The following is a 22,534-nucleotide window of genomic DNA, read 5'->3' as shown; positions in this document are numbered from 1 at the left end:
TGCTTTACTTTGATAGACATGTGAGTATCTCCCTCTAGTGGTTTTCAGAACAATGCTGATCAGAACCCTCTTCAGTCACACATTTTTTTGCTCTTTAGATCAGCAGTTCTCTTGCAGATGTCACTTGCACAGTAACTCATGACACAGTCCCACACCATCAAATGCAACACAATCTAATTGCCAAGGCTTTACTTGTAAACCCCAGAGTCTGCACCTGGTCAATATGCAGGAGTCAATTAGAAGATAATACCTCACCTTCTGCTGTAATCAGGCAATTAATATGTTTAGGTCGCCAAAAATTAAGAAGTAAAAAAATATTATTTCACTGAATTCCCAGTTTAACCAATTTGATGCACACCATTATCTTCCATCATTAACTGCTGTGTTCATTTGAATGCAGTGAAAACTCCTCACTCTTCTCAATAGCAACACTCACACAATAACACTCATCCTTGGCACCTCCTAAGTGAAGCTTTACTCTCACAGGTATGATGTCTCCTCTATTTCCTTTGTATCTTTATTTCTGTGAAAAAACTTTCTTCTTTTGTTCCTTTTGACAAGGGAAAAATGCTTAGAAGAGAAGGATGCAGACTCAAGCTGTTACATGTGCGATTCCAAAGAGCGAACCATATAAACTCAACAGGTTTCCCTGTCTTTGCATGTTCTGTGGGAGAGGCCGTCGTGTTTACTAATTATGATTTATAAGGCTCCAGACAGGTTTTTTTCTTTTTTAATTTCCCTTAATATTGCAACAGTAATTTACTCCAGATTGTTGCTTTTGGGACTCGCTTAATTCTGTTTTCTTTTGTATGCTCAGTAAGTAGAAAAGTCTGCTAATTTTTTAAGCCAAGAACAAAACAAAAAATTAGAGAAAGTAACTGACCATCCACACCACATGAAAACTTGCAGAAAAATGAAGATAGGAGCGGACGTCATGGCAGAGGCACGACTCGTTGTGCATATAGGCTGATCCTATTAATAACGGGCAAAGTAGCAAGTAGAGGAAAGGAAAGAAAACACAGAAAAAAAGACATACAAGATGAGATACCATGCAGATTGCTGGCAGTTAGCAGAGTTAATGTGAAAGCATCCACCCAAGAGCAAGAGATTCACAGCAAATTTTGCAAATAAACTTAACCAAAACAATCCACTGTTACAAAACACATGACTTACACACTGATCAGCACATCAAGCTAGTGAGCAAGAGTTGTACTTTCACACACAATCACATCAGGATGGCTTGGATTATTTACAATGGCTGGATAGCTTTTGAATGGGTTTTCAACTTTATTTAAACTTTGTTGGCCAGTAAGAAGACTTCCTTTTGAAAATAAAATTTGGTTACTAGAAAAATGCATTGAACACCAGTTCTCTAAACATTTCAAATACTACTGACGTCTCAGCAATTGTGCCTCATTACAAGAAAAGCAGAGAATGGACTGGAACAAATTTTGGTATACAGCAGTTATTGCCAACTAAGTGCACTGGTTTAAGACAATCTTTCCACTGCAAAAATTGCAGAAATTGCATGAGGCTTTAAAAATGCATGTTTAAATTTTTATTGTATCTAATAATAGGAACAGGAATTTCCTTGTTCAGTACTTTTTGTCTTGAAATTTCTTCTGAACAACTTGAATTCATCATAATCTCTTTTGTATCTTTGAATGGTAGCATAAAAAGAATATTAAAAATAATTTAGATATGTGGCACAGTTATAATATTTCTCTTTCAAAACTAATGCATTCAACACAGAAGTACCAAAAAGCATAGTTTTGTTGATTTCAGTAAAGCAACACACTTTTAAACCTGCTAAGATCATGATCTAAGGGCAGTACAATTTGCAGAATTAGAAACATCATCCTAAAACACATATAACATTTTTAGTAATTTAGTAGTACTTTAAATAATATTTGGAAACATTAATATAAAAATACTACTTCTAAGCCAAGATTACAATTTTCTTGTGCAAGTCACTGAAGAGCCGAGTTTCACAGCACCTTACAGAGACCAACAGTTTTATGCTCACTGATGATATTTTAGTGGAATCATGTGTGAAAGTGCAATGGGTATAGAAAAGGCAGATAAGAAAGCAGCTGTTAAGTTTATGTTAATTGAAATAGAGTGGCTATGGTCTAGAGTGAACAGTATGTATAGTGATAAAAAGGTTACTAGGCACCAAGGTACACTTAAATACAGTTTTCACTGATCATCTAAAGCTGCTCTACAATTGTTTGTAAAGATAGTCTTAAAGTCTTACAACTTCAATTTTACCTGTTTGGCTTCATCAAAACAGATTTCAGGACCCTTTCTGTATCTAGGTTGTTTGACCATTTCACATGGATTTGGCCCTTCATCTGTTTCTCTGGTTAAGGAGTGTCACTGTTTTTCTTGCATTGTACATGAGCAGGATCAATATTGTTTGGTTTTTTTTTTCCATGGCAGGAGACAAGATTTATGTTAATTCAGAGAGTGCTGAAATAAACATCACTATTCACAGCACCTTGCTTGGATTCAAGAAAACCAACCCAACCATTTAGATAAATCAAAATTACATACCTTTTTTTTGTTTTTTACACTGCTACAATCAAGAAAATGAACACACAACTTTTTAGAATATTTTCAGAACCATAAACAAAAAATAAAACAAAAGCAGAGTTCTTTTAACATTTTCTGTACTGCTTTTTTTTATCATTTCATAAATATTTCAGGAGATATTTCGTAAGGCAGAAAACTTTCAATGGCACTGATTATGTCACCACTGAGTTACTCTGCTATAATGAAGATACACAGTAAAAACAAGGAATCTTTGGAAAAGTAATGTCGTATACAGTAGCAGTGAAAGCCTATAAAAGCTACTGGTTCTATTATGGGTACACTTGTATTACCCCAAATATAGAAAAGATCATGCTCCTGTAGGCTTTGTAGTAAACTACTGAGATCCCATTAGCATTTCAGTGATGAGGGCAGACAGAAAATGCTGTCCATACTACCAGCAGAACGGCAGGAGAGAAAGAGGAAAAATGACCTGTTATTAATTAGCTAACTGAATATATGAGGTGCTGCTTCAGCTCACTTCTCCGAAATCTGTAATTGCTGGTGTTAGTCCTTCACACTGTACTTCACATGTGCCACTAGATAATGTGGGGCACAAGTCATGGCAGCAGACTTGAAAGGCATGGGTGTGGCAAACTGCAAAACAGCCTTCTGGTGAAACCTGCTTATATTACCATTCAGTATGTTAAGCTTTTTTTATTCCATTCCAGATAGCACACATATTAAAAAAATTGAGTGCCAGAACGTATTTTTGCAGCTCTAATTTACACTTGGAGCAATCCTGTTCATGTACTACCACGAGCAGTGCAGCAACCTCAGTGCAACAAGTGGAGAGGCCAAAGAGAACAGAAGGCAGGATGATGGGGGGGGGGGTTATTTCTACAGATCTGTATCTGCCTTCATTCAGATGTTATTAGACTCCCCTCCCCTTTTCTCTGCTGTGGCTCAACTGAAAAGGAAGTTGGAACATGAAAATATTCTAAGAGACTGTGCACAAGCAAAGCTGCACCAGCCAAAAGGAAGCAAAGTGTAATAATAATCATCTAAATAGCACCCAAAGGTCATTTTGTCTGCTTGGGTGATGTTATGGTACATCTGCATTTTACTATGTACCTTATTTACAGAAGAGAGGGAGTAGCTTAGTACTGCATAGTTGAATAAAAATAAAATAGTTCCTTTAGTCAATATAAGCCCACCCAGCTGTTCTGACTGCCATTTGAGGTCATTTGCTGCTTTTTAGTAGTTTTGGGTTCCACAGGGAAATGCAAGTCATGTGCCCTTTCCCATTCATCATGTTTCATTTTCTATAGTGAGTGCTGTCTATAAATTCAGACAGTGGAAACAGTTAATCAAACTGTCATGGACTGAAGAATATTAGGCTGTGTTTACATAGTGATGTGATGACACCCCAATGTAACTTCCTTTTCAGCCCAAGCGTAGATGGAATTCCAGTTTTATTAATGTGGCAATGAATGCATTACTTGTGCCAAAGAAACACAGTCATCTGTACCACCATCTGCTTTTCTTTCAGGAGTGGGAGAGGCTGTCTCAACTAACTTCCTGATGTGGACAGAGGTATTACTAATTGTTTTCCCTGCCACAGTAATCAAAATTATGTTTTGATTTACCACTTCTGGCACCTGTCCTCAAGCCTACACAGAAGAGAATGGCTGAGGTGATTTTCTCCTGGCCTAGAATGTGTATGTTTGTTTTATGTATTTCCATCACCATCACTTACAGGTATCTACTGCAGTGAACAGGCTAAAGCAGAGAGATTGGCATGAAGGTAGTTGTAAATTAAAACAGTCTTTCACATGATTTTAACTTCAATGTTTGTGTTGCAAGAGAGCCTAGCACGTAAACCACCTGTCTCCAGCCAGCTCTGAAGAAATTCTATGCAGCTGGATGAACTCTAGCCTTTAATGGCTAATGCAGTTACCACAAGAACTAAACTTGTCTTTGACACTGAGCACATGCTAAAGTGCATTCATCAACTAACCAACAGTGCAGCATCTCAACTTTTCATGACCAAACACTCCTATCCTGTCCCTTTTTTTTGTTATTTCTATAGGCAGACATACCATTGTCTTTTCTAAAATTTGAACAAACCCAGGACACTCAGACTTTCCTTGGTTGGGCTCTCAGATGCCAATCACCTTGGTGGCCCTTCACCAGATTTCCTTCTGTATGCCAGTGTGGTCCTGGGAAGCACACAGCACTCCAGATGTGGTCTCACCAGTGCTGAAGGGTTGGGATGGATCAATGCTCCCAAACTGCTGATTACTCTCTTGCTGTCATAGCCAGGGATGTGACCAGCCCACTTTTCTGCAAGGCACAGTGCCAACTCATGGTCAACTTCCTGCCCACCATCAACCTCCAGCTCTTTCCTGCAAAACTTTCTGTCACTCTGTCCCTAGCCTGTCCAGCTATGCAATTATTCTGTCCTCAACCCAAGACAAAGGTCCATTTGCTTTTTTGAAACTTCTTTAAGTTCCTGTGAGCCCATTTCTGTCTAAGTTCTCACAAATAACAGCTTTGCTCTCTACCTCAATGTCTGCTGTTTCACATGATTTGTGATATCATCCACAAATACCTGCTACTTCAAGTGTTCCAGTGGCAACCATGAACCATGGTAATAACGTAGATAAGTAGGTCATTTCTCCCCAAATATATCCCAGTATCCCATAGCCAAAAATCAATCCTCACTACTAAATAACATGATTTTTAAAGGATACCCGGCTTCTCCGCTTGCATCAGTGGCTTTGGGTCACAGGAACGGCACAGGAGTTGGCTGTCACTGATAATGAACACCAGATTGGTGTTTGAAATCTTCTCTGCATGATAAAGTCTGCAAAAAAAGCCAACAAAAACCTATGTTTAAAAGAAGCAAGGAAAATCATATTTGAGAAGGACACACTGTATTGGAATAAAATAATCCAGCTTCATAGATTTAGTCTGCCTGCTTCTGTTTATCTTTTTCATTAACAAACAGTAAGAAACATTTAAAATAAATTTTGTAATCCTTTTGACATTTCCATCGTACCCTCTTTCAACTAGACTTCTTAGTGGAAAAAATGGAAAAGAGCATAAAATGACTTTAATTGAATTAATAGCTAGCTCTGTACTGCTACCACAGTAGCTGTACTGAGGAATAACATCAGTTCAGCATCAATTAACACTGAAAAAAACCCCAACCACAAAAACAAACAAACAAAACTCCAAAACATAAACCTCCTCTGTAAGAAGAGTGGGAGAGAAGCATAGGGTTTGTTAATGTCATGTATTGGATATGTATTTGTTGTATTTTTATGGCCATATAATTCTGCAAAAAGGTCTTTAAGTTAGAAGAGTTGTTTTCAGTTTATAAATAAACCAAATGCATACTAGCAACATGGAGGAGGAAGCAGGGAAGTGGAAAAAAATGTCTGCGTGTTTTGGCTCTCTTCACCTTTCTCCAAAGTTCTCTCTTTCTTTCCTGGCTTGTAATATTGTCTTTTTTTTTTTTTTGTTTGAAATCTGGTTATTAATTCTAATTTCTAAGATGTTTTCAGAAGCTCAAAATGTATACAAAACTCCAGCAGGCTCTTGTATGAAACAGAGATCTAGGTCCAAGATGTTATGTTTCTGAAGTATACAATTTTTTTCATGAATTAATAAATATCATCTTCAATAGGCCTCCTTATGGTGTCTGGAGAGTAATTATTTTAATAATAAAAGAGATACCTTTTCTTGCTTTTTAAGACTCATAGCTTTTAAATCATGAGCACTATCAACTAGAAGATAAATTAGAAGATAAATTGCATAATCTCTTGACCATCGAAAATTCTGATACATAACCTGATTAAAGAAGATCATATCCCTTGGGATACTGCAGAATGCTTTTAAATTGACATAATAAATTAAAGGAAAACAAATTATAATGGAGATAAAAATACAATTTTCATGGAGCACAGACTATAAAAAAAAAAAACCTGACTAAATTCTTTAATGATTAAAATGAAAATTAATTCTAAATGAATAAAAAGAGAATGCAATTGCCTGCCTCTTTTCTTCTCTGTCCTTCTTATGTGAGTTTTGTGAAATTAATCCAAAGTATCTTTTTTCTCTATATAATAAAGTCCCTATCTTTTGTAACATAAATGAAAATCACAACGTTATTACTTATATTGAAGAAATTTTACCTGGAGCAGTTTATACAGTCTACAATCCCACCAAAGGATTTATCATTGTTTTCAAAGAAATATTGAGTTTGCTCAGTGATACAGCTTGTTTTAGGCAGGGCAGCACCGAAATCGTCATCTTCCATATCAGCTGATATAAAATAAATAAATAAATGATTAAAAACACAAAAAAACAACATTTTTAAGTCACAGACATAATGGGGAGACCCAAATATGTCCTCTGGCCTATATTCTTACCTTCTACTTCATTCAAAAGTTGACTCTTTAACATTCTTTTGACTTACCTGCCTCGAGGAATCGTGGAAAAGTCAAGCTCAAAAACAGCTGCTGTAAGATAGACCTGAACACAGAAAGACAATATATTTATTTTTAACGGCTTTTTTCTTTTCTGTAGCATAATGGATACTTAAAATCTATTCAAATATAAGTTATTAACAATAGTTTTTATGCTTTTGTCAGTTATCAAAGCTGTGTTTCTTTAAACCTTCCAGTTTGACTCTGGTTTTCTTTTCCCACATTCTCACAGGTCTTTCACACTAATCTTTTATTCTACAGTTCAGATTTTCTGTAATGTGTTCCCAGAACTCATATAAGGGAAATGTTATCACACCATCCATGCCCTCCTTTTATACCTCTGTGGGAGGTGGAAGAGGCATGTTGGCATTTCTCTACAAATTAAACCAACTGGAACTCCTCTTTAACACAGGGAAAATGCTCCTGAATTAGATACTTTTCACTGATTAAGTTTCATTGAATTTCTGAGAAAGAGATCAACACTGGAATATTATGTTATAAAAAATATTAATGTAACATTTGACTTTTAAAGTCATCTCTATTCTTGCTCTTGAGGTATGGACTAAAATTTCTTCTGATATGCTGCCAAAATACTTAAGCTTAAAGCGCTCCATTTATTTAATCTTTTCCTCACTGATGATAGCATTTTTTCCAATGTTATTTACTTAAAGTAGGTACCAGCTTGCCACACAGACAGACATTGTCTACCAGCCTGTCAAAACAGGAACAGCAACAGGTACGTTCTCTGTCTCACTGCTTCTTCTTAACCTTCTTAAGTTGTATTTTCCAGTTGTCAAGTTTTAAGCTTGCTTCTACCCACAAATATGATCCAATCTCTTCTCATCTCATTCAGTTTTAACACTTTTTCTGTAGGGAGAAGGGACTGTATAATTTCATTCAACCTGAGAGTTTTTCCCTCCTTTTCTAGCATTATTCCTGTGTGAATAAACTGAATATACCTGACACCTTCCCCGTGGAGGCATTCCCTGAAGGAGTTCTGCACTCACATCCACGACTTTGTGCTTTGAATCATCAGAGGAACAGCACAGAGCAGTTATGGATCAGAAGAGACCTGCTTCTATTCAATAGTGATGCAATTTACTGACAGAAAATAGTAATCTTTTGTAATGGCTTACCTCAGAATTTATAGGGAACTGAACAGAAAAGGCAGCCTGGGAAAAGTCCTAAATCTCCTGACTTAAAGGAGCATGAAGGAGAAATGATATGTACTCTCTTAACCAAATGCTGATGTATCCTGTATAAATTTTGAAAATGATCTCTCACACCTTTATCCCACATTTTTTGCCTGAAACACTAGAGCTTTCTTTAATAACCTGGTTTCTCTTATTTCCCTGGACTTGCTTTTGCCAGGTGCCTCACTGACTCCATTTTTTGGTTATCCCTTCTCACTTTGCTTAATGGCCTTCTCTGCCTGCTTCTGACCTAGATTCCATTAAAAACATGGCCACAGTAAAGTAATTTAATGTTGTGCTTTCAAGTTAAACATCACACAAAATAAACCTTAGGTCTAAATTGAGACCAGACTGCTGATTCTGATTTGAACACTGATAAACTGAAGTTTCTCTGTTTGAAAAGAACTCAAGTTACTCTTCTGGATTATTGCCCATCTTCAATTTTTGAGGCTTGCTGTTATCCAAGAAAACCAACATTATTTCTCTTCCTGTTAACTAAATGTAACCAACAATAAAAACCAACATACAGTCTTCATAGTGCTTCTGTGAGAAAATTACTATACGTTTCTTCAGCTGCTACATATTTTAACTCCTAGCTTCATAAAGGAGGTAATTTATTCCAGTTTAGTAATTATTATTAGGGAAAAAAAAAAAAAAGTATCATGAAGTTTTAGAAAAAAGGACCAGTCTCCAAGGGTGCAATTCACACCACAACAAAAGCACCACAGTGCCAATTACTTATCCCAATGTGGTGCTGAGGGAAGTAGCTGAAATGAGTGTCAATTGGTATGGCCTGAGAAAGGTAAAATACCCCAACTGAGTACTGTGTCAGCCCTGGAGTCCTCAGCACAGGAAAACATGAGCCTGTAACTGGGTCCAGACAAAGGCCACAAAAATGATCAGAGGAATGGAATACTTCTGCCATAAGGAAAGGCTGAGAAAGTTCAATCTGAATAAAAGGAGGCTCCCAGGAGACCTTATTGTGGCCTTTCAGTGCTTAAAGGGGGCTTTGAATGAAGATGAGAACAAACTTTATAGCAGGGCCTGTTCCAATATGACAAGGGGTGATAGATTTAAACTAACAGAGGAAAGATGCAGACTAGATACAAGGAAGATGGTTTACAATGAGGATGGTGAAGCACTGGCACAGGTTGCCCAAAGAGGTTGAGATGTCTCATCTCTGGGAACATTTAAGGTGAGGTGGGATGGGGCTCTGAGCAACCTGATCTAGTTGAAGATGTGCTTGCTCATTGTAGGGGAAGTTGGACTGGATGACCTTTAAAGATCCCTTCCAACCCAAATGATTCATGTGTTTTCTGAAATGATTCACTGAAAAGAAAACATTGATTTTCTTAAGACTTCTTGCTAGAAAAAGACAAAAATGATATTCTGAAATAGGGAGCCAAGTGATTAATAATTCAAAATCTGATAATTTAGACATCACAACTGCCCATCATATGTAGATCATTAATCCAAACTCTCCTTCCTGAAGCTGATTTTGTAGTCAGAACACACACTCATAAAACCTGGCAAAAGCAGTTTTGAATTGAACTGTTTGAACTGTTTGAATTGAACCATTGACAAAACAGTCATGTTTGGAGGCATAGCTAAGAATTTTCATGACGAGAAACTGCAGAAACAAAGGGTCTAGAGAACTTTTATGGAGGAAAAAAAGCCAAATAGAGTTTCAAACCACTGAACAATTATAGTTTGGATATAGAGATTTCCTACACTCTTGTACTTACCAGGCTGCTGCTGAAGCCCACCATCCAAGTTGCAAAATATCTGTTATTGTAGGCTGGAAAAAAACCCCAAAAGAGGTTATTTTATTTGTATGAACACACGAAGACTTTCAATGGATTGTCAGCCACTGCACATGGGACTACCGACCACATAAGCAGAACGAAGTCCAGCTCCTTGCTTTGGTTCTTCTTCGGGGTCACAGACTGACTGGTAGTCATACGACTTGTTAAAGGCATACAGGGACATGTTAATCAGGTTTCGCATCAGGCCAGGATCAATTTCACCAAAGAATCTTCCAATCTGATGGGGGGCAATACAGAGAGGTATAAAAACATTGCCAAGTATTCTTCTCATAACAAAGTGCACAGTTCTACATTCCCCAGTTAGCCAGTAACTGTTAAATGCAGTCTCAATGAGACCCTGCCTGGGGAAGAGAAAGAAGAATATGAGAAAGAAGGAGTGTGGGTAGCATTCTGCTTGTCCTCACCATCCATTGGCAGCCTGTCAGCCTAATGGCAAAGCACAAAGAATGGAACTTGATAGCAAATTTGGCATCTTCATCTATAAAGAAAACTAAAAAAAATCTAACAAATCCCCTAGAATTTCTGATTCAGCAATATTTTTGTGATTCAGAAATGTTATCTTTAGAGTAAGTTGAATTTTAATGCTTTTTCTTTTCTCTTTAAACCTCTTCCTATTGGTTTTCATCTTCTGTTCTTAAAGAATATACATACCTGTTGGGTATATTCATCTCGATTGGACATCAAAAGAAATCCACCATCATCAAGGATAACACAGTCCACATGCTATTGTAAGAAAGTGAAATATGTTTTACAGGAAAGATTTGTCAATAGAACACTCTGTAAGAAACTACTTTTTTTTTGAAGACATCAGAAGTATCTTCAAATCTAAAACCCATAGCCAAGGGCCAATTTTAAGTTATAATAATTAGCATTATCAGTATAATAAAAGTTTGAACAGATCAAAGGCTTATTTTTGGCTTAATTTCATAGAAGTTGTTTTGCAAATTCTTCCTTGCTCAATACTTTGTTAGTTCCAAGAGTGCTATATCCTTATTAAATCTGTTTATAATTGGAACTGAGCTCATAATAAGGGGCTACAACTTCTCATGTGCTTCAGCCATGTTTAAAGTACTTTTCCATTTGCAATTTTCAATGGTAAAAATCTTAAGGGCAGGTTCCCAGCTTTCTGGGCATGATTATTTTCACTGCCAAGAACTGTAGTGGGATTATTCCAGGTGTCAGGTGCAGGAATGGGAAACCCACAGATTCTATATGCTTTGCACTTTGTAAAAGATCCTTGTAGCCAGAGACTGGAAAGACAGCAGTGAGGTCAAATAGATAACTCTCCACATTACCCTTCCTCCTGCCATTTTTGCATTTAATGATCTTCACATTCTTTAAAAGAACACAGAAGACTTGAGGCAAGCATATGGCAGAACCTGATATGTTGACAGTCCCTGGATCTGTGCTCTCCTGAGTGCCAGCAAAGCTATGGGATCCCCTAATACTGAATGTGCTGGGAACCAATGACTGTGGAAAGGCACATTATGGTCTCTGGTGCTTCTAAATTTGCCCTCACCCTTCTCTCAGGTACTCCTTTTCTTTAGATTTTTAAAAATTATTATTTTTTTTCTCAGGATTTGTCTCTTGTTTTGCAAATCACTGCTTTATTTTTATCACATTTTTTTCCCACATCATTCTCTATTGCTTTTCCTGTATATTTTTTCTTTACACTTGTTATCATAACTTCATCACCATAACCACTTCACCTCCTTTTATGCCCTTTTTCCCCACTTCCCCTCCTAACCTTCATCTTTCTCAAGACATAAAAAACTAAGCCCTGTTTTCTATAAAATTAGCACTCAAATTATAGTGATAGAATCTGTCTTAGCTAGATCTAGAGAGAATGAGGAATTTCAATACTCTGTCAGATATTCACAAACCGAACATTTTCTTACCATGCTATTTCTTTCACAGCCACAGATTTCACTGTTGCACTAAAAAACAGAAGTATGATAATCTTCACAAAAATGTTACAAAATAAACTGTATTTTGCAGTTTAATATTAATAATTCAAGACAAGAACAAATGATTCTATTTTCAATATATGTACATAAATTTAAATTCATTTTGAGTGTCTGTCATTTATCAGACATATCTCTCTGAACAACATGTATTCAGTAATTATCAGAAGCACAATCTTGACTGCTTTTCCCAAAGACTGGCACAACTCCCTTTACAAGTATGCTCAATATAGGTAAATAGTTTGCATGACTTGACAGATGTCAGTGTTGTGAGCATAAAGTAAAGCAGAAAGAATAGGAGCTTTTCCATGTGTTTGGAATTTGGAAGGAAAGCCTTCAAAAATATCTTTCCAACCAAGAAAATCTTCAAAGCATGGGAATCCTATGTGCTAAAGGAAACCCATCATCCCAGCTGGCTTTTATGGCTTTGATTTGAACATGTTTTCCTCATGTTCTTGCAGTATGTGTACACACACACACACACACACACATCTGTGTCCTTGCATTACATCCTCAGCAGAACAACTACCAGGTGATGCTGGAGTCATCATCATTCTTTCTGAAATACTCATCTTACTTTCTATTTTTCACTTCTGTATTTTTGTCCTTAACTGCTCTAACACTCAGGCAATGGATTTGCCTCCCCATTGAACTGCAGCTCCAGCACCTAAACCAGCCAGACTCTTTTACTGATTCCCTAAGCATACAACCAACCTACCAAGCAACACTGCCTCACCCAGTAAGAAGTTTACATTCCCTAAGTTTCTTCATTTTGTGCCCTTCCCTCCAAAATTCACTATCAATTCCATATTTTCATTTAATCTTTCCCCCTTCCCATTTACACCTCAGATGTATTACACATTAGATATATGGAATGAAATTGTTAAGCACCTATTTCATCAAGTTCGGCTAAAATGCTGTGATGTTGGTTGCAATATAAATCCTTCCTGTTCACTGCTTGTCCATCCTGGATATTGAATTCACCAATTCACCAATTCTTTTGCAGATTTTGTTCACTGCTACAGCACAGTCTTACTACTAGCTAGAATATGTCATTTTTCTTTGTCTGCATCCATGTTTTATAATTATGAAAGCAAGACATGTACAAAATACGGCCTATTTCAACATAGATTTATTTGTGCATTTGGATGATTTAAATACCACAACTACTTGGCAACTATGCATCAGTGTGATTCTGGCACAAAGAGACAGTAAACCTATTTCCATCTGAAGCTTTGAGAAATGCAAATAAAGTTCAAAAAAGACTTGGTCAATTGCTTACCAGGGTCTTGATTGTGGTTTTTGTGAAATTGTCCATCCAGCTGGTTGCATCAATTTTTATTCCAACAACTGACAAGAAATACATGGAAGTCTTTTTTAGTAAAATGAAGGGGAAAAAAAAAGGTAACTCTATTATCCTAAAAAAGGGGGAAAAATTACAATGACATCTAAGTCATTGAACTGGAGAATGATAAAATAAGATTTTTGTTCAGTTGTCCAATCACCAACATCATTCATGAGACTAATAAATTCAACACTCTTACTCAAATGCAAACAGATTTCCACTAGAAAGATTAAAACTGTCTCAGAGAAAATAATGTTATTATAAAGTGAAGTTCCTTTGAAATCTCAATTAAATTTCCAATTCTCTGTTGAGCAACAACCAAATAACTAAAGTATTTTGAGTTTCAGCACCACTCTGTCTTACCTGCTGGCTTCAGAAGCTTGCCATCCACTTCTATTTCCACAGCCTTGCTTACCATAATACCTGATTCATAGCTATTGGCACCACTTTCTGACAGTACAGAAGAGAAAAAAAGAGCAGACAAAAATGAAGTTAGGGTTGCATAAAAGCCTCTTCCTCTGAAATTTAAATCTATCATTATTCAAATACCAGAATGATTTAAAAAATCCTCATCCAAAAGCACAGACCCAGCTGTAGTACACACTTATCATCTGTGATAGATCACTAACACTGGCATTTTCAAAAAGAAATATTTGTGTTTATTTTTCTTCTTTTTGTTCCCCATTTGACTGCTTCATAAAGTTACTGCAGCTTTTTCTTTTCTCTGCAAACAGAGCCATGAATACCTCATACACACACGTGAGCAGCTCTGTTAAAACCAGGATCAGAGGCAAAGATTTTATCTTGATGTTGTCTGTGTATTTTTCAATGGAGGGTATACTGACACCACTCAATAAAGCACAATTTCTGATCTGACAGACTTCAAACTGCTGTCAACACTGCTCAGTATGAAAAGACAAGTTAAAAGTACATTCTCCAGAGCTTTCCCCAGAGCTGTCTGAGGAGCAACAAAGGCTTCAGGGAATTTTGCTAATTATTATCTTTATACTTTGCTGAGAAAAAATGCAATAAATAATTATGAAATAACAGCAATGAAGGATCCTGTATGTTTAAGAGAGGAGTATGTAATTTGTGGCAGACAAACTTGAGAGAGAAGGTTAATGTTACATCAATAACAAGACCTTGCTATTTGGCTTATATAGGTTTTAAATGTCATGATATCTCAGACCAACTGGCTTTGGTGAATGAGTGCAATTGTAAATAGAATTCAAAAGCAAAGTTTGAACTAAGTAGTGCTACACAGGATGGACTTACAGACTCTGGACCCTTTTGCCTGGTCCCCCAAATCAGTGCTGGGTGTGCTGAGACAGCATGCAGAGCTCAGCTGGATTAAGACTTTGGGTAGTGTTATTGTCTGTGAGTGCAATTTTATTTCACTTTCTGCTAAAATAATTCTGCCAAAGTACCTCTGTAAAACAATGCTTCAATTCACTTAATGAACACCAGTACTCTCTATGTTTTCACTTAGGTTAACTCTGGGCACACCAGAGTAGTTGAGAAATTATGACAAATTATGATAACTTCGTTTAGTGCCTCCTAGATTTTCCTTGATAACAGGTATTATTCCAAGATTTCTTTCCTTATGAAGTGTCACGCTTGCATCTTTTGTCAGTGATCTCATCTGGTATGGGAAACTTCCACTTATATTGGACTACCTAGCTCTGACATTTCTAAATTGTGATAACTTACTGTTGTAGTATGGAGCTGTGAAAATATAGTTGTCATTATCTAAACTCCTCTTATAGAAGCTGACTTCATAAGTTTCAGCATTTTCCAACCAATCTTCTCCTGCCCTAAATATAAAAAAAAAAAAAAATAGGGATCAATAAAAGACAGTTTAGAGCCTTATAAAATTGTGCTGCTGGTTGATTTCTTTCAATGTTTCAGAGTTGGAAAAAATGTGAGATTCACTCTTACAGTCCTCAGGCTCTGTCAGTTTTCACTGGTTAAAAGACAGGTGTAATCATTAGGAAAAAAGCTTTTAGATTTGTTGTGACAAATACAACTGCAACACCACTTACAAGAAAACCTAAATGAGCCTTTACAGAACATGCTGTGCTTTGAGCTTAATCCTAAGAGATTTAATATCATTAATAATCCCAAAATAGGAAAGAAACTCACTTGGGAAGTAAAATTCATTGCTATTTTCACATTTTGCGGAAACACAGAATAACCTAAGAAAATAGATAAATTTGCAATTTACCACTGGATCTGTACTGGTGCCCTCACCATTCCCAGGTACTTGTGGGGGTGTGTCTAGTTTATTATATGCCAATTTTAACATTTCCTTTTTGTCCTCTGATAATGATACATTTTTCTCTCTTGAGGTCCCTTTAGGTTTGATCTTATTCTAAAAAAAACAACTCACCCACTGCTTTCCAGTATTTGCAGCCTGCCAAGCAACTGAGGGCTTGGGAGTAATTAGGAATTAGCATGGCCCCACTGCTACTACGAAGACATAGCTTTTACTGCTACTCTACACTGATTAGAAACTTGGATTACAAGGGTCTGTTACGAAAATAATGGGATAGATTAGTTTCAAGCAGTGCACAGGTGACATTCCATTAATTTTGTAGCTATCAGTACAGATTAGACCCAGGAGACTGAGCTTTTCATCCAATAAAGCCACTCTTAAACTGTCCCATCCTTTCAGGCTTCAAAATGATCATATTATACCATTTTGTAATAATTCTTACCTTTTGGGGAACACTCTAGTAATTCCACCATCTGTAACAACAAATTGTGCAACAACTCCATCACTGTAAATAAAAATAAGATTTAAAATGAAAACTGACTGAAATTCTTACAAATTCCTATGTCAAGGGTTGCCATAAAAGTGCATAACTGTGAATAAATAGCTATTCTCTGCAACATTAGCCGCATATCTGTATATACACACAGATGTATAATATTTTGTTTTCAAACTCTGAAATGCATAAAAAAATCACAGTCAGTAAGAAGAATACTTACAGAGACAGTTTACTCCAGTAATTTTGGACAAGTTCATTTGTAAATCCTGCATCCAGCAAAACTCTAATGACCATATCAGTATTACCTATCAAAAGAGTTAAAATGTAAGTCATCTGAAACCATATGAGATGGAGTTCCAATAAAAGCCTAAAATGAAATTCTGAGTTGTTGAAATGCTCCAGCTACAAAAATTGTGGTTGATAATGTTAGATATTCTACCTAACTTCAAATGATGTCAGGTAATTAGAGTTAAATAGATGTTCTCACACTGCTGAGTTCATTTAAACATTTTCTTTGTGTCCTAAAAACCTATCTTTGTGTTACAGGAAGGAAAGTGATAAGGGCATAGGCCCCAGCTTTGCAAAGCCCCTAAGTCTGCAAATTAATCTATTTTTAAAATGTGTTCATTAAAACACTTTTTATCTCAGTTGATGCAAGGAAACAACAATTCATAATGAAATTCAACTACATTATAAATATATTTAGATCAATTAAGTCCCAGGTTCTCAAATAAAACACATTTTTCATCCGAAAATAGATATAGGTAAATAAACTGATTTTGAATTGAATGGAGATGCCATGCTTAAATTTCTTTGAAAAGATGGTTTAAGTCAGTCTCAACCATCTTTTTCAACAACATTTTAGAAGAGTTACTGAAGATTATTTCAGAGTGGGGATTTTTTTTGTTATTCTTTTTGAAAAGCAGTTTTAGCTGACATAACTTCTGCAGCCACTCAGCCCTTTAGTTGACACTATTTACGTATTAAGGAGACTATTTTTAAAGTGACTTAATTATTAGGAAAAAAAAAAAGGAAGGAAAAAATTGCTGCATATTCCAAATGGAATACAGCAATAAGTAGATAACATTTTTGAATAATTAGTTATTAAGCACTACTCTAAACTGCAGTATCAATGTGTCCTCAGTATTTGCTCATAGTTAATATAACACAATTATTTTTATTTTTATTAAGATTTATTAAATTTATTATTTATGATAAATTTAATAAATATTATGATTATAATATTTATATTAATAAATGTTATAAATCTTATTTATTAAGATTTATTATCATTAATTGTTAATCACTGGAGGTGAATGTTTTCATTTCCAAGACTGACTCAAGGTATTCAAATAAAATTTCAGTCCATCAGCAATGTGTCAATGAATAAGATCACTCTATTAAAAGAATACCAAACACCCACACAGGCACATAAAAATATCCTTTTGTGAGAAGCTATCATATCTAAGTGGACATTCCTTCAGTTACATGGTCTAGCAGAGAGATTCTTTCTGAATTGATCAGTTACTCCTGACAGCAACATGCCACAAAAAGACTTGAGGAAAACAAGACAAAAAAAAAAAAATATTCCAAATATTTATAAATTATTAATAATGATAAACAGATGCACATGTACCAAACCAAATCCAAACACTGATTTTTTTCTTGAGAACAAGGATTTAACACCTCACTGGTGGTAATAACTCGTCAGTTATTCTAAACAGAGGTTATGGTCCAATCTCAAAGTCTGAATTAATTCCTTCCCAAAGCCCAGTGCTCACCGCTGCAGCACTTCCATGGATCTGGGGTTTTAAGCCATTCAAGCCCAAGTAAGATCTCTTTAACCAATTTGTGAACCAGCAAAATAACTTCCTTATCTTTTATTCTGGTTATTGGTTATTTCAGTCCTGGACTTTTTTCTTTACTTATTTTGGAATAAAATGACTAGAAAGCAGGTTGAAGATTTCATTACAAGATTTTGAGTCTGTTTGAGACTTTGGCTGCTACGCTCAAGTGAGAAAATATAAACTCAAAAATATTTGGAGTGTATTAAAATGAACCAGTAATTATTTGATGCTTGAGCAAAATGCTGAGAGGAATTATGGAAGACACGGGATGCATAATGCCCTGCAAACTTTCTTAAATAAAGCCAGAAACTTGAAAATTAATTTTAAACTGTTTACTTGGATAGAAAATCCCAACACTAGATGCATTTCTACTAGAAAAAAAAAAAAAAAAAAAAACAAACAACAAAATTTGAGCATGAATTCTCATCCATGAGAAGGTGTTTTCCTACAGAAAAGTTTCAGTGAGGTAAGAAGAGTACTTACATGATGAGCTGCTTGGAGTATTTCTGTCAATAAATTCAGTGAAATTCAGTAGAAATTCAGTGTTGTTTTCTGATTTTTTTACATCGCTACAATATTCTCTGAAAAACAACACAACATCAGTCTCATCATATTTTTTTCTTTTGCTCCTAAAGCAGACAATTTAGAAGTCAAAGCAGGCTTGCACAACTATTATGAAGTAGCTGGTACTACTGTGTCAATTGGCTGCAGTGATCAGTATTTAACGATTACCATATCAATTATTTTGGACATCTACAGGAAATAAGGTGTTCAAATGCTTGCCTAAGCATTTGTTAAGATTATAAGAATTTTTTAAGATTGTAAAAAAAACTGCATGCATGAAATAAGGCATAGACTCCCAGGAAAAAACTGAGGAGCAGTGTAGGACATATTTGGAGATCATAGTCTCTGCACTAAAAATACGCCCAGTGAATTTAAATTCTTTCTGGGTTAAACTGCGCAGGAAAGTACCTGGACTGCTTCTGACACACAACTGCCCTGTGCTCAACTAAAGCCACATTTATAGGTTAAGGTCCTATCCTCTGAGAAGTTTTAAATGCAATTTTATTAGGGTAAAAACCACATGAACATATAGACACTCTTTGTTTTGACATATGCAAAACAGAGAAGCAGCAAACTCCTATCCCTTACATTATGTAATAAAGCAATATATCATTGGGCAATTCACTGAATGCAAGCAAGTGAAATAAAAGTCACTGGGCATTTTGGAAGTAAATATGATATGATGAGTGGCATTAAACAACTTTAATTAAAATGTAGAGTGTACAGCAGTAAAGCAGGGGGCTCTCTTTTTAAAATGAGCTTTTATATTAATTTAATTTGACACACAAAAGAAGTCTGTTCAAGTATTCCATGTGACTAAGATATCTTATTACCCTTTATTTATCTTACCATAATCCAGAAATACCACAGGCAGAATTTACCTTACTATTCCAATATTCACGTTTAAGCAGAGCTACATATCAACCAGACTTTTTTCATGTAGGACAGTAGTGAATTGCTGGAAGCTGCTAATTGGTACAATTAATTCTCAGTAACTTCAGTCTTTCAGAAAAATTAAATTAAACAGGCTAGAATACATTCTAAGACAGAAAACTTCACATAAATCAATCTATTAATTTAAATCAATCTGTTAACTGAAATTTAAAAGTATACAGAAATTTATCAGATAAAGAAAGAATGCAACAAATCTAAATTGATCTTAACTGTACATAATTTCCTTTCTTTATCATAACTATCTTTCAGAGGTACTTAATTTTAGGAAGTCTTTATCATACCATCGTATATTTTCCCTTGCAAACATAATTTTAAAAGGGAAACAAGAATTGCAGAATTTCACATAAGAAAACCTCAAGGAACTAATGAAATTAATAAATTTTCAATGACTTAATAATTTTTATGTTCAATTAATTGAAAATTAACTAATACTTAGGTAATAGAGAGCTTTGAAACACTTTGTCTTGAAGTTGGAAAATGTTATGGTAAGTATTATGAAACCTATTTCAAAAATAGTTGTAAAATCTTAGAAGTCAGAACCACAAGAAATTCCCAGATGTGAATATGTTTTCCATTAAAATATCAATATCAGTTTTTACAGCTCTCTATATATGCAGAAATCAGGGCCTGAAGATGCTTTTTACATTCCAGCATGAAAAAAGATTGATAATTTTTTACCAAATTAAGCTTTATTGGTTAAATCTGTATTTTCCATGTGCCAATAATCAGTTCAGATGCTGAAATAATATTTATTACTGGGAAATCAACCAACCTTGGTGCTAAAAACGTATAGCCAGCTTCATCAAAATGATCAAGCTTCAGTGATTCTGAAACTAAAAAGATGAAAAGTAAACACCGAGTAAATAAACTGGAATTTTTGCCATTGTTTCTCTTCTCAAACTCTTTGGCTAACTTTTGCATGCATCCATGAATTTAGAAAGAAATGTTTGAGACACTTTTCCCCTAATGAATTCTATGCTTCTCAGTATTTTGCAACATAGGAAGACATTACCTGATTATTATATGCAGCATACAACTGGCAACAATAAGATAACATCTAACAATTTATTTAAGGAACACAACATAGAAACATGGAAACAAATTAGATACTTTCACTAGAAGAAAACTCTGATACAAATAAATATTTGTGATGCTAAGTTGTTAGAACATGAAGAAAAATACTCCTAGTATTTCCTGCAATAAAGTTTGAAACACTCAATCGTAGTAGCATCACTGTAAATCCTACTGAAAAAATGCCTTTAATAGCTGATATCAGTGAGCACTGATAGGACCAGACAAAGAAGGATTAGAGATTAGCAACACATCAACATGTTCATGAAAACAGAAAAATACTTCACTTTTGTTTTTCCCTTTCTATTGCTATGGTACCCAATGATCATGGAGAAAATCCTGAGATGAGGAATACAGAGGAGAATATCCAGTAGGAATAGAAATACAAGTGCAGAAATAGAAATATCAACTGTAGTAAACAGAAGGAAATTGAGCAACAAGAATATACTTGCCCTTTTTGGATGACACTATCCATCAGAAAGAGAAAGCAGGGAAACAGAAAAAAACAGGGTAAAGCACAAGGGGTCACAAACCAATATTTTATTCAAACAGCCCCTTGAATAAAAATATTGCACATAGATTCAAAAGTTCAATTTACATACAGCTATAGTCTGAAAAAAAAAGGACAAACATCTCTGAAGACTGAATAGGTTCTTAGTTATTTCTCAGTACCTTCTATACACTGTGGCTATTTCAAGGGTCTGTTTTGCAGGTTTTATTGATATAAGTGCAAAACCAGATGATCTAATCCATCAAGAGAATCATACTCTCTGCTTAAAAATTTAATTTTGAAGTAGTCAGTATTGGGAAAATTTACAAAATAAATCACTAATTTTTAAAAGTTTCTATATTCTTCTTCATGTGTGGGATCAATGGTAGAGGAGAGCGATGTAGTGCTAAACAAGTTTTCTCCAAACTAACAGTATCTATGCCTCTCAGAGGTTTTCTGTGTTTTTCAAACTTTCTATTTAATGCATACTTGTTCTAATTGATCATAACACTTGGATAAAGTTAAAAGGCTTTGATTGGTTTTACTTAGACTACAGTTAAGCTACAACTAATAAACAAAGAACCTTTGAATACTGGCAGGTTAATTTCCAACTATCACTTTGGAATTTGTAAATGGCTTGGAATCAGTTCAATCTAAAAATACAGTGCAAACATCCACTACAATTGTTTGTAAAATGCAAAATAAAAACCTATCTGCAACCCAAAACAAATAGGGCCTTCACACTGTTCTAGCAGAGATCATTTGCTAAATACTATATTGTAATTAAAATACAAAAAAAACCCCAAACTTTACTCTTATAGTCTATTTCACTATATTTTGTTAATAGAATGAAAACAAAAATTGCATCCAGACCCTTAAAATGACAGCAATAGAGGATACACAAAGCAATGATTCTATGGGCACAGGGCAAGGGGTAGGGATTGTCAGTGGAACTGACATGTTCTGCACATATTCTATTTTTATAGAATATTTCTTGCACCTCAGATGTTACAACAGGTTAGAATCATTGCTGAAGATTTTGTGTACATCATGATAACATCAGTGAATTCCACAAAATTTATGAATTTCAAACATTGCTTTTTAAGTTAATCTGAGACTTTTTACCAGACAAAACCAGGGAATCATTACAGTACTTACATCTGGCTTGAGTTATTGGTTCATCTATTTTGGCTTTAATATAATAAAAGCTGTATGATGGTAACACCAGTGCCAAACTGCAACAGAAATCAGAAAAGTAAAGCAATTATGTTATTTGCAGCAGTTTTCCAGTTTCAGCTTCTTTGTGTTTTGAAAGTAATTAACAATTTTGGAATTTGGACTGTCACAAGATGAGGCAGGTACACAGTCAAATACCAGCCTCACACTTAGTAATAGACACAAATACATTTATGCCAATCCTGAGGGTCCCTGTGTTTATTTTGATTCTTATTTACACTTTTAAACAGAAATGCATTTTAGCA

General features: G+C 35.2%; 1 protein-coding gene across 6 annotated transcripts in view; it reads right to left on the bottom strand.

The window, feature by feature from the left end:
• Positions 1-22,534, bottom strand: part of CACNA2D1 (calcium voltage-gated channel auxiliary subunit alpha2delta 1) — a 361,272-nt gene that overhangs the window by 10,055 nt on the left and 328,683 nt on the right. For 3 of the 6 annotated variants that reach the window (XM_086886615.1, XM_086886617.1, XM_086886619.1), the window contains 17 exons: positions 22,212-22,288; positions 21,016-21,030; positions 20,265-20,325; positions 18,458-18,555; positions 16,348-16,432; positions 16,074-16,136; positions 15,067-15,170; positions 13,720-13,806; positions 13,294-13,361; positions 11,946-11,984; positions 10,699-10,770; positions 10,112-10,264; positions 9,967-10,019; positions 7,019-7,074; positions 6,735-6,864; positions 5,289-5,401; positions 2,272-2,354 (listed from right to left, as the gene is read on the bottom strand). In XM_086886615.1, coding sequence (XP_086742741.1) covers positions 2,272-2,354; positions 5,289-5,401; positions 6,735-6,864; positions 7,019-7,074; positions 9,967-10,019; positions 10,112-10,264; positions 10,699-10,770; positions 11,946-11,984; positions 13,294-13,361; positions 13,720-13,806; positions 15,067-15,170; positions 16,074-16,136; positions 16,348-16,432; positions 18,458-18,555; positions 20,265-20,325; positions 21,016-21,030; positions 22,212-22,288 — 1,357 coding nt within the window. The remainder of the gene's footprint in view (positions 1-2,271; positions 2,355-5,288; positions 5,402-6,734; positions 6,865-7,018; positions 7,075-9,966; positions 10,020-10,111; positions 10,265-10,698; positions 10,771-11,945; positions 11,985-13,293; positions 13,362-13,719; positions 13,807-15,066; positions 15,171-16,073; positions 16,137-16,347; positions 16,433-18,457; positions 18,556-20,264; positions 20,326-21,015; positions 21,031-22,211; positions 22,289-22,534) is intronic. The other 3 variants (XM_086886616.1, XM_086886618.1, XM_086886620.1) reach the window with 1 other exon arrangement.

The sequence above is a fragment of the Cyanistes caeruleus genome, chromosome 4 (genome assembly GCF_971803275.1).
Source record: "Cyanistes caeruleus chromosome 4, bCyaCae1.hap1.1, whole genome shotgun sequence".
Lineage (NCBI taxonomy): Eukaryota > Metazoa > Chordata > Aves > Passeriformes > Paridae > Cyanistes > Cyanistes caeruleus.
Note: the sequence above shows the minus strand (reverse complement) of the source record. Positions and strands in the feature narration are given on the sequence as shown.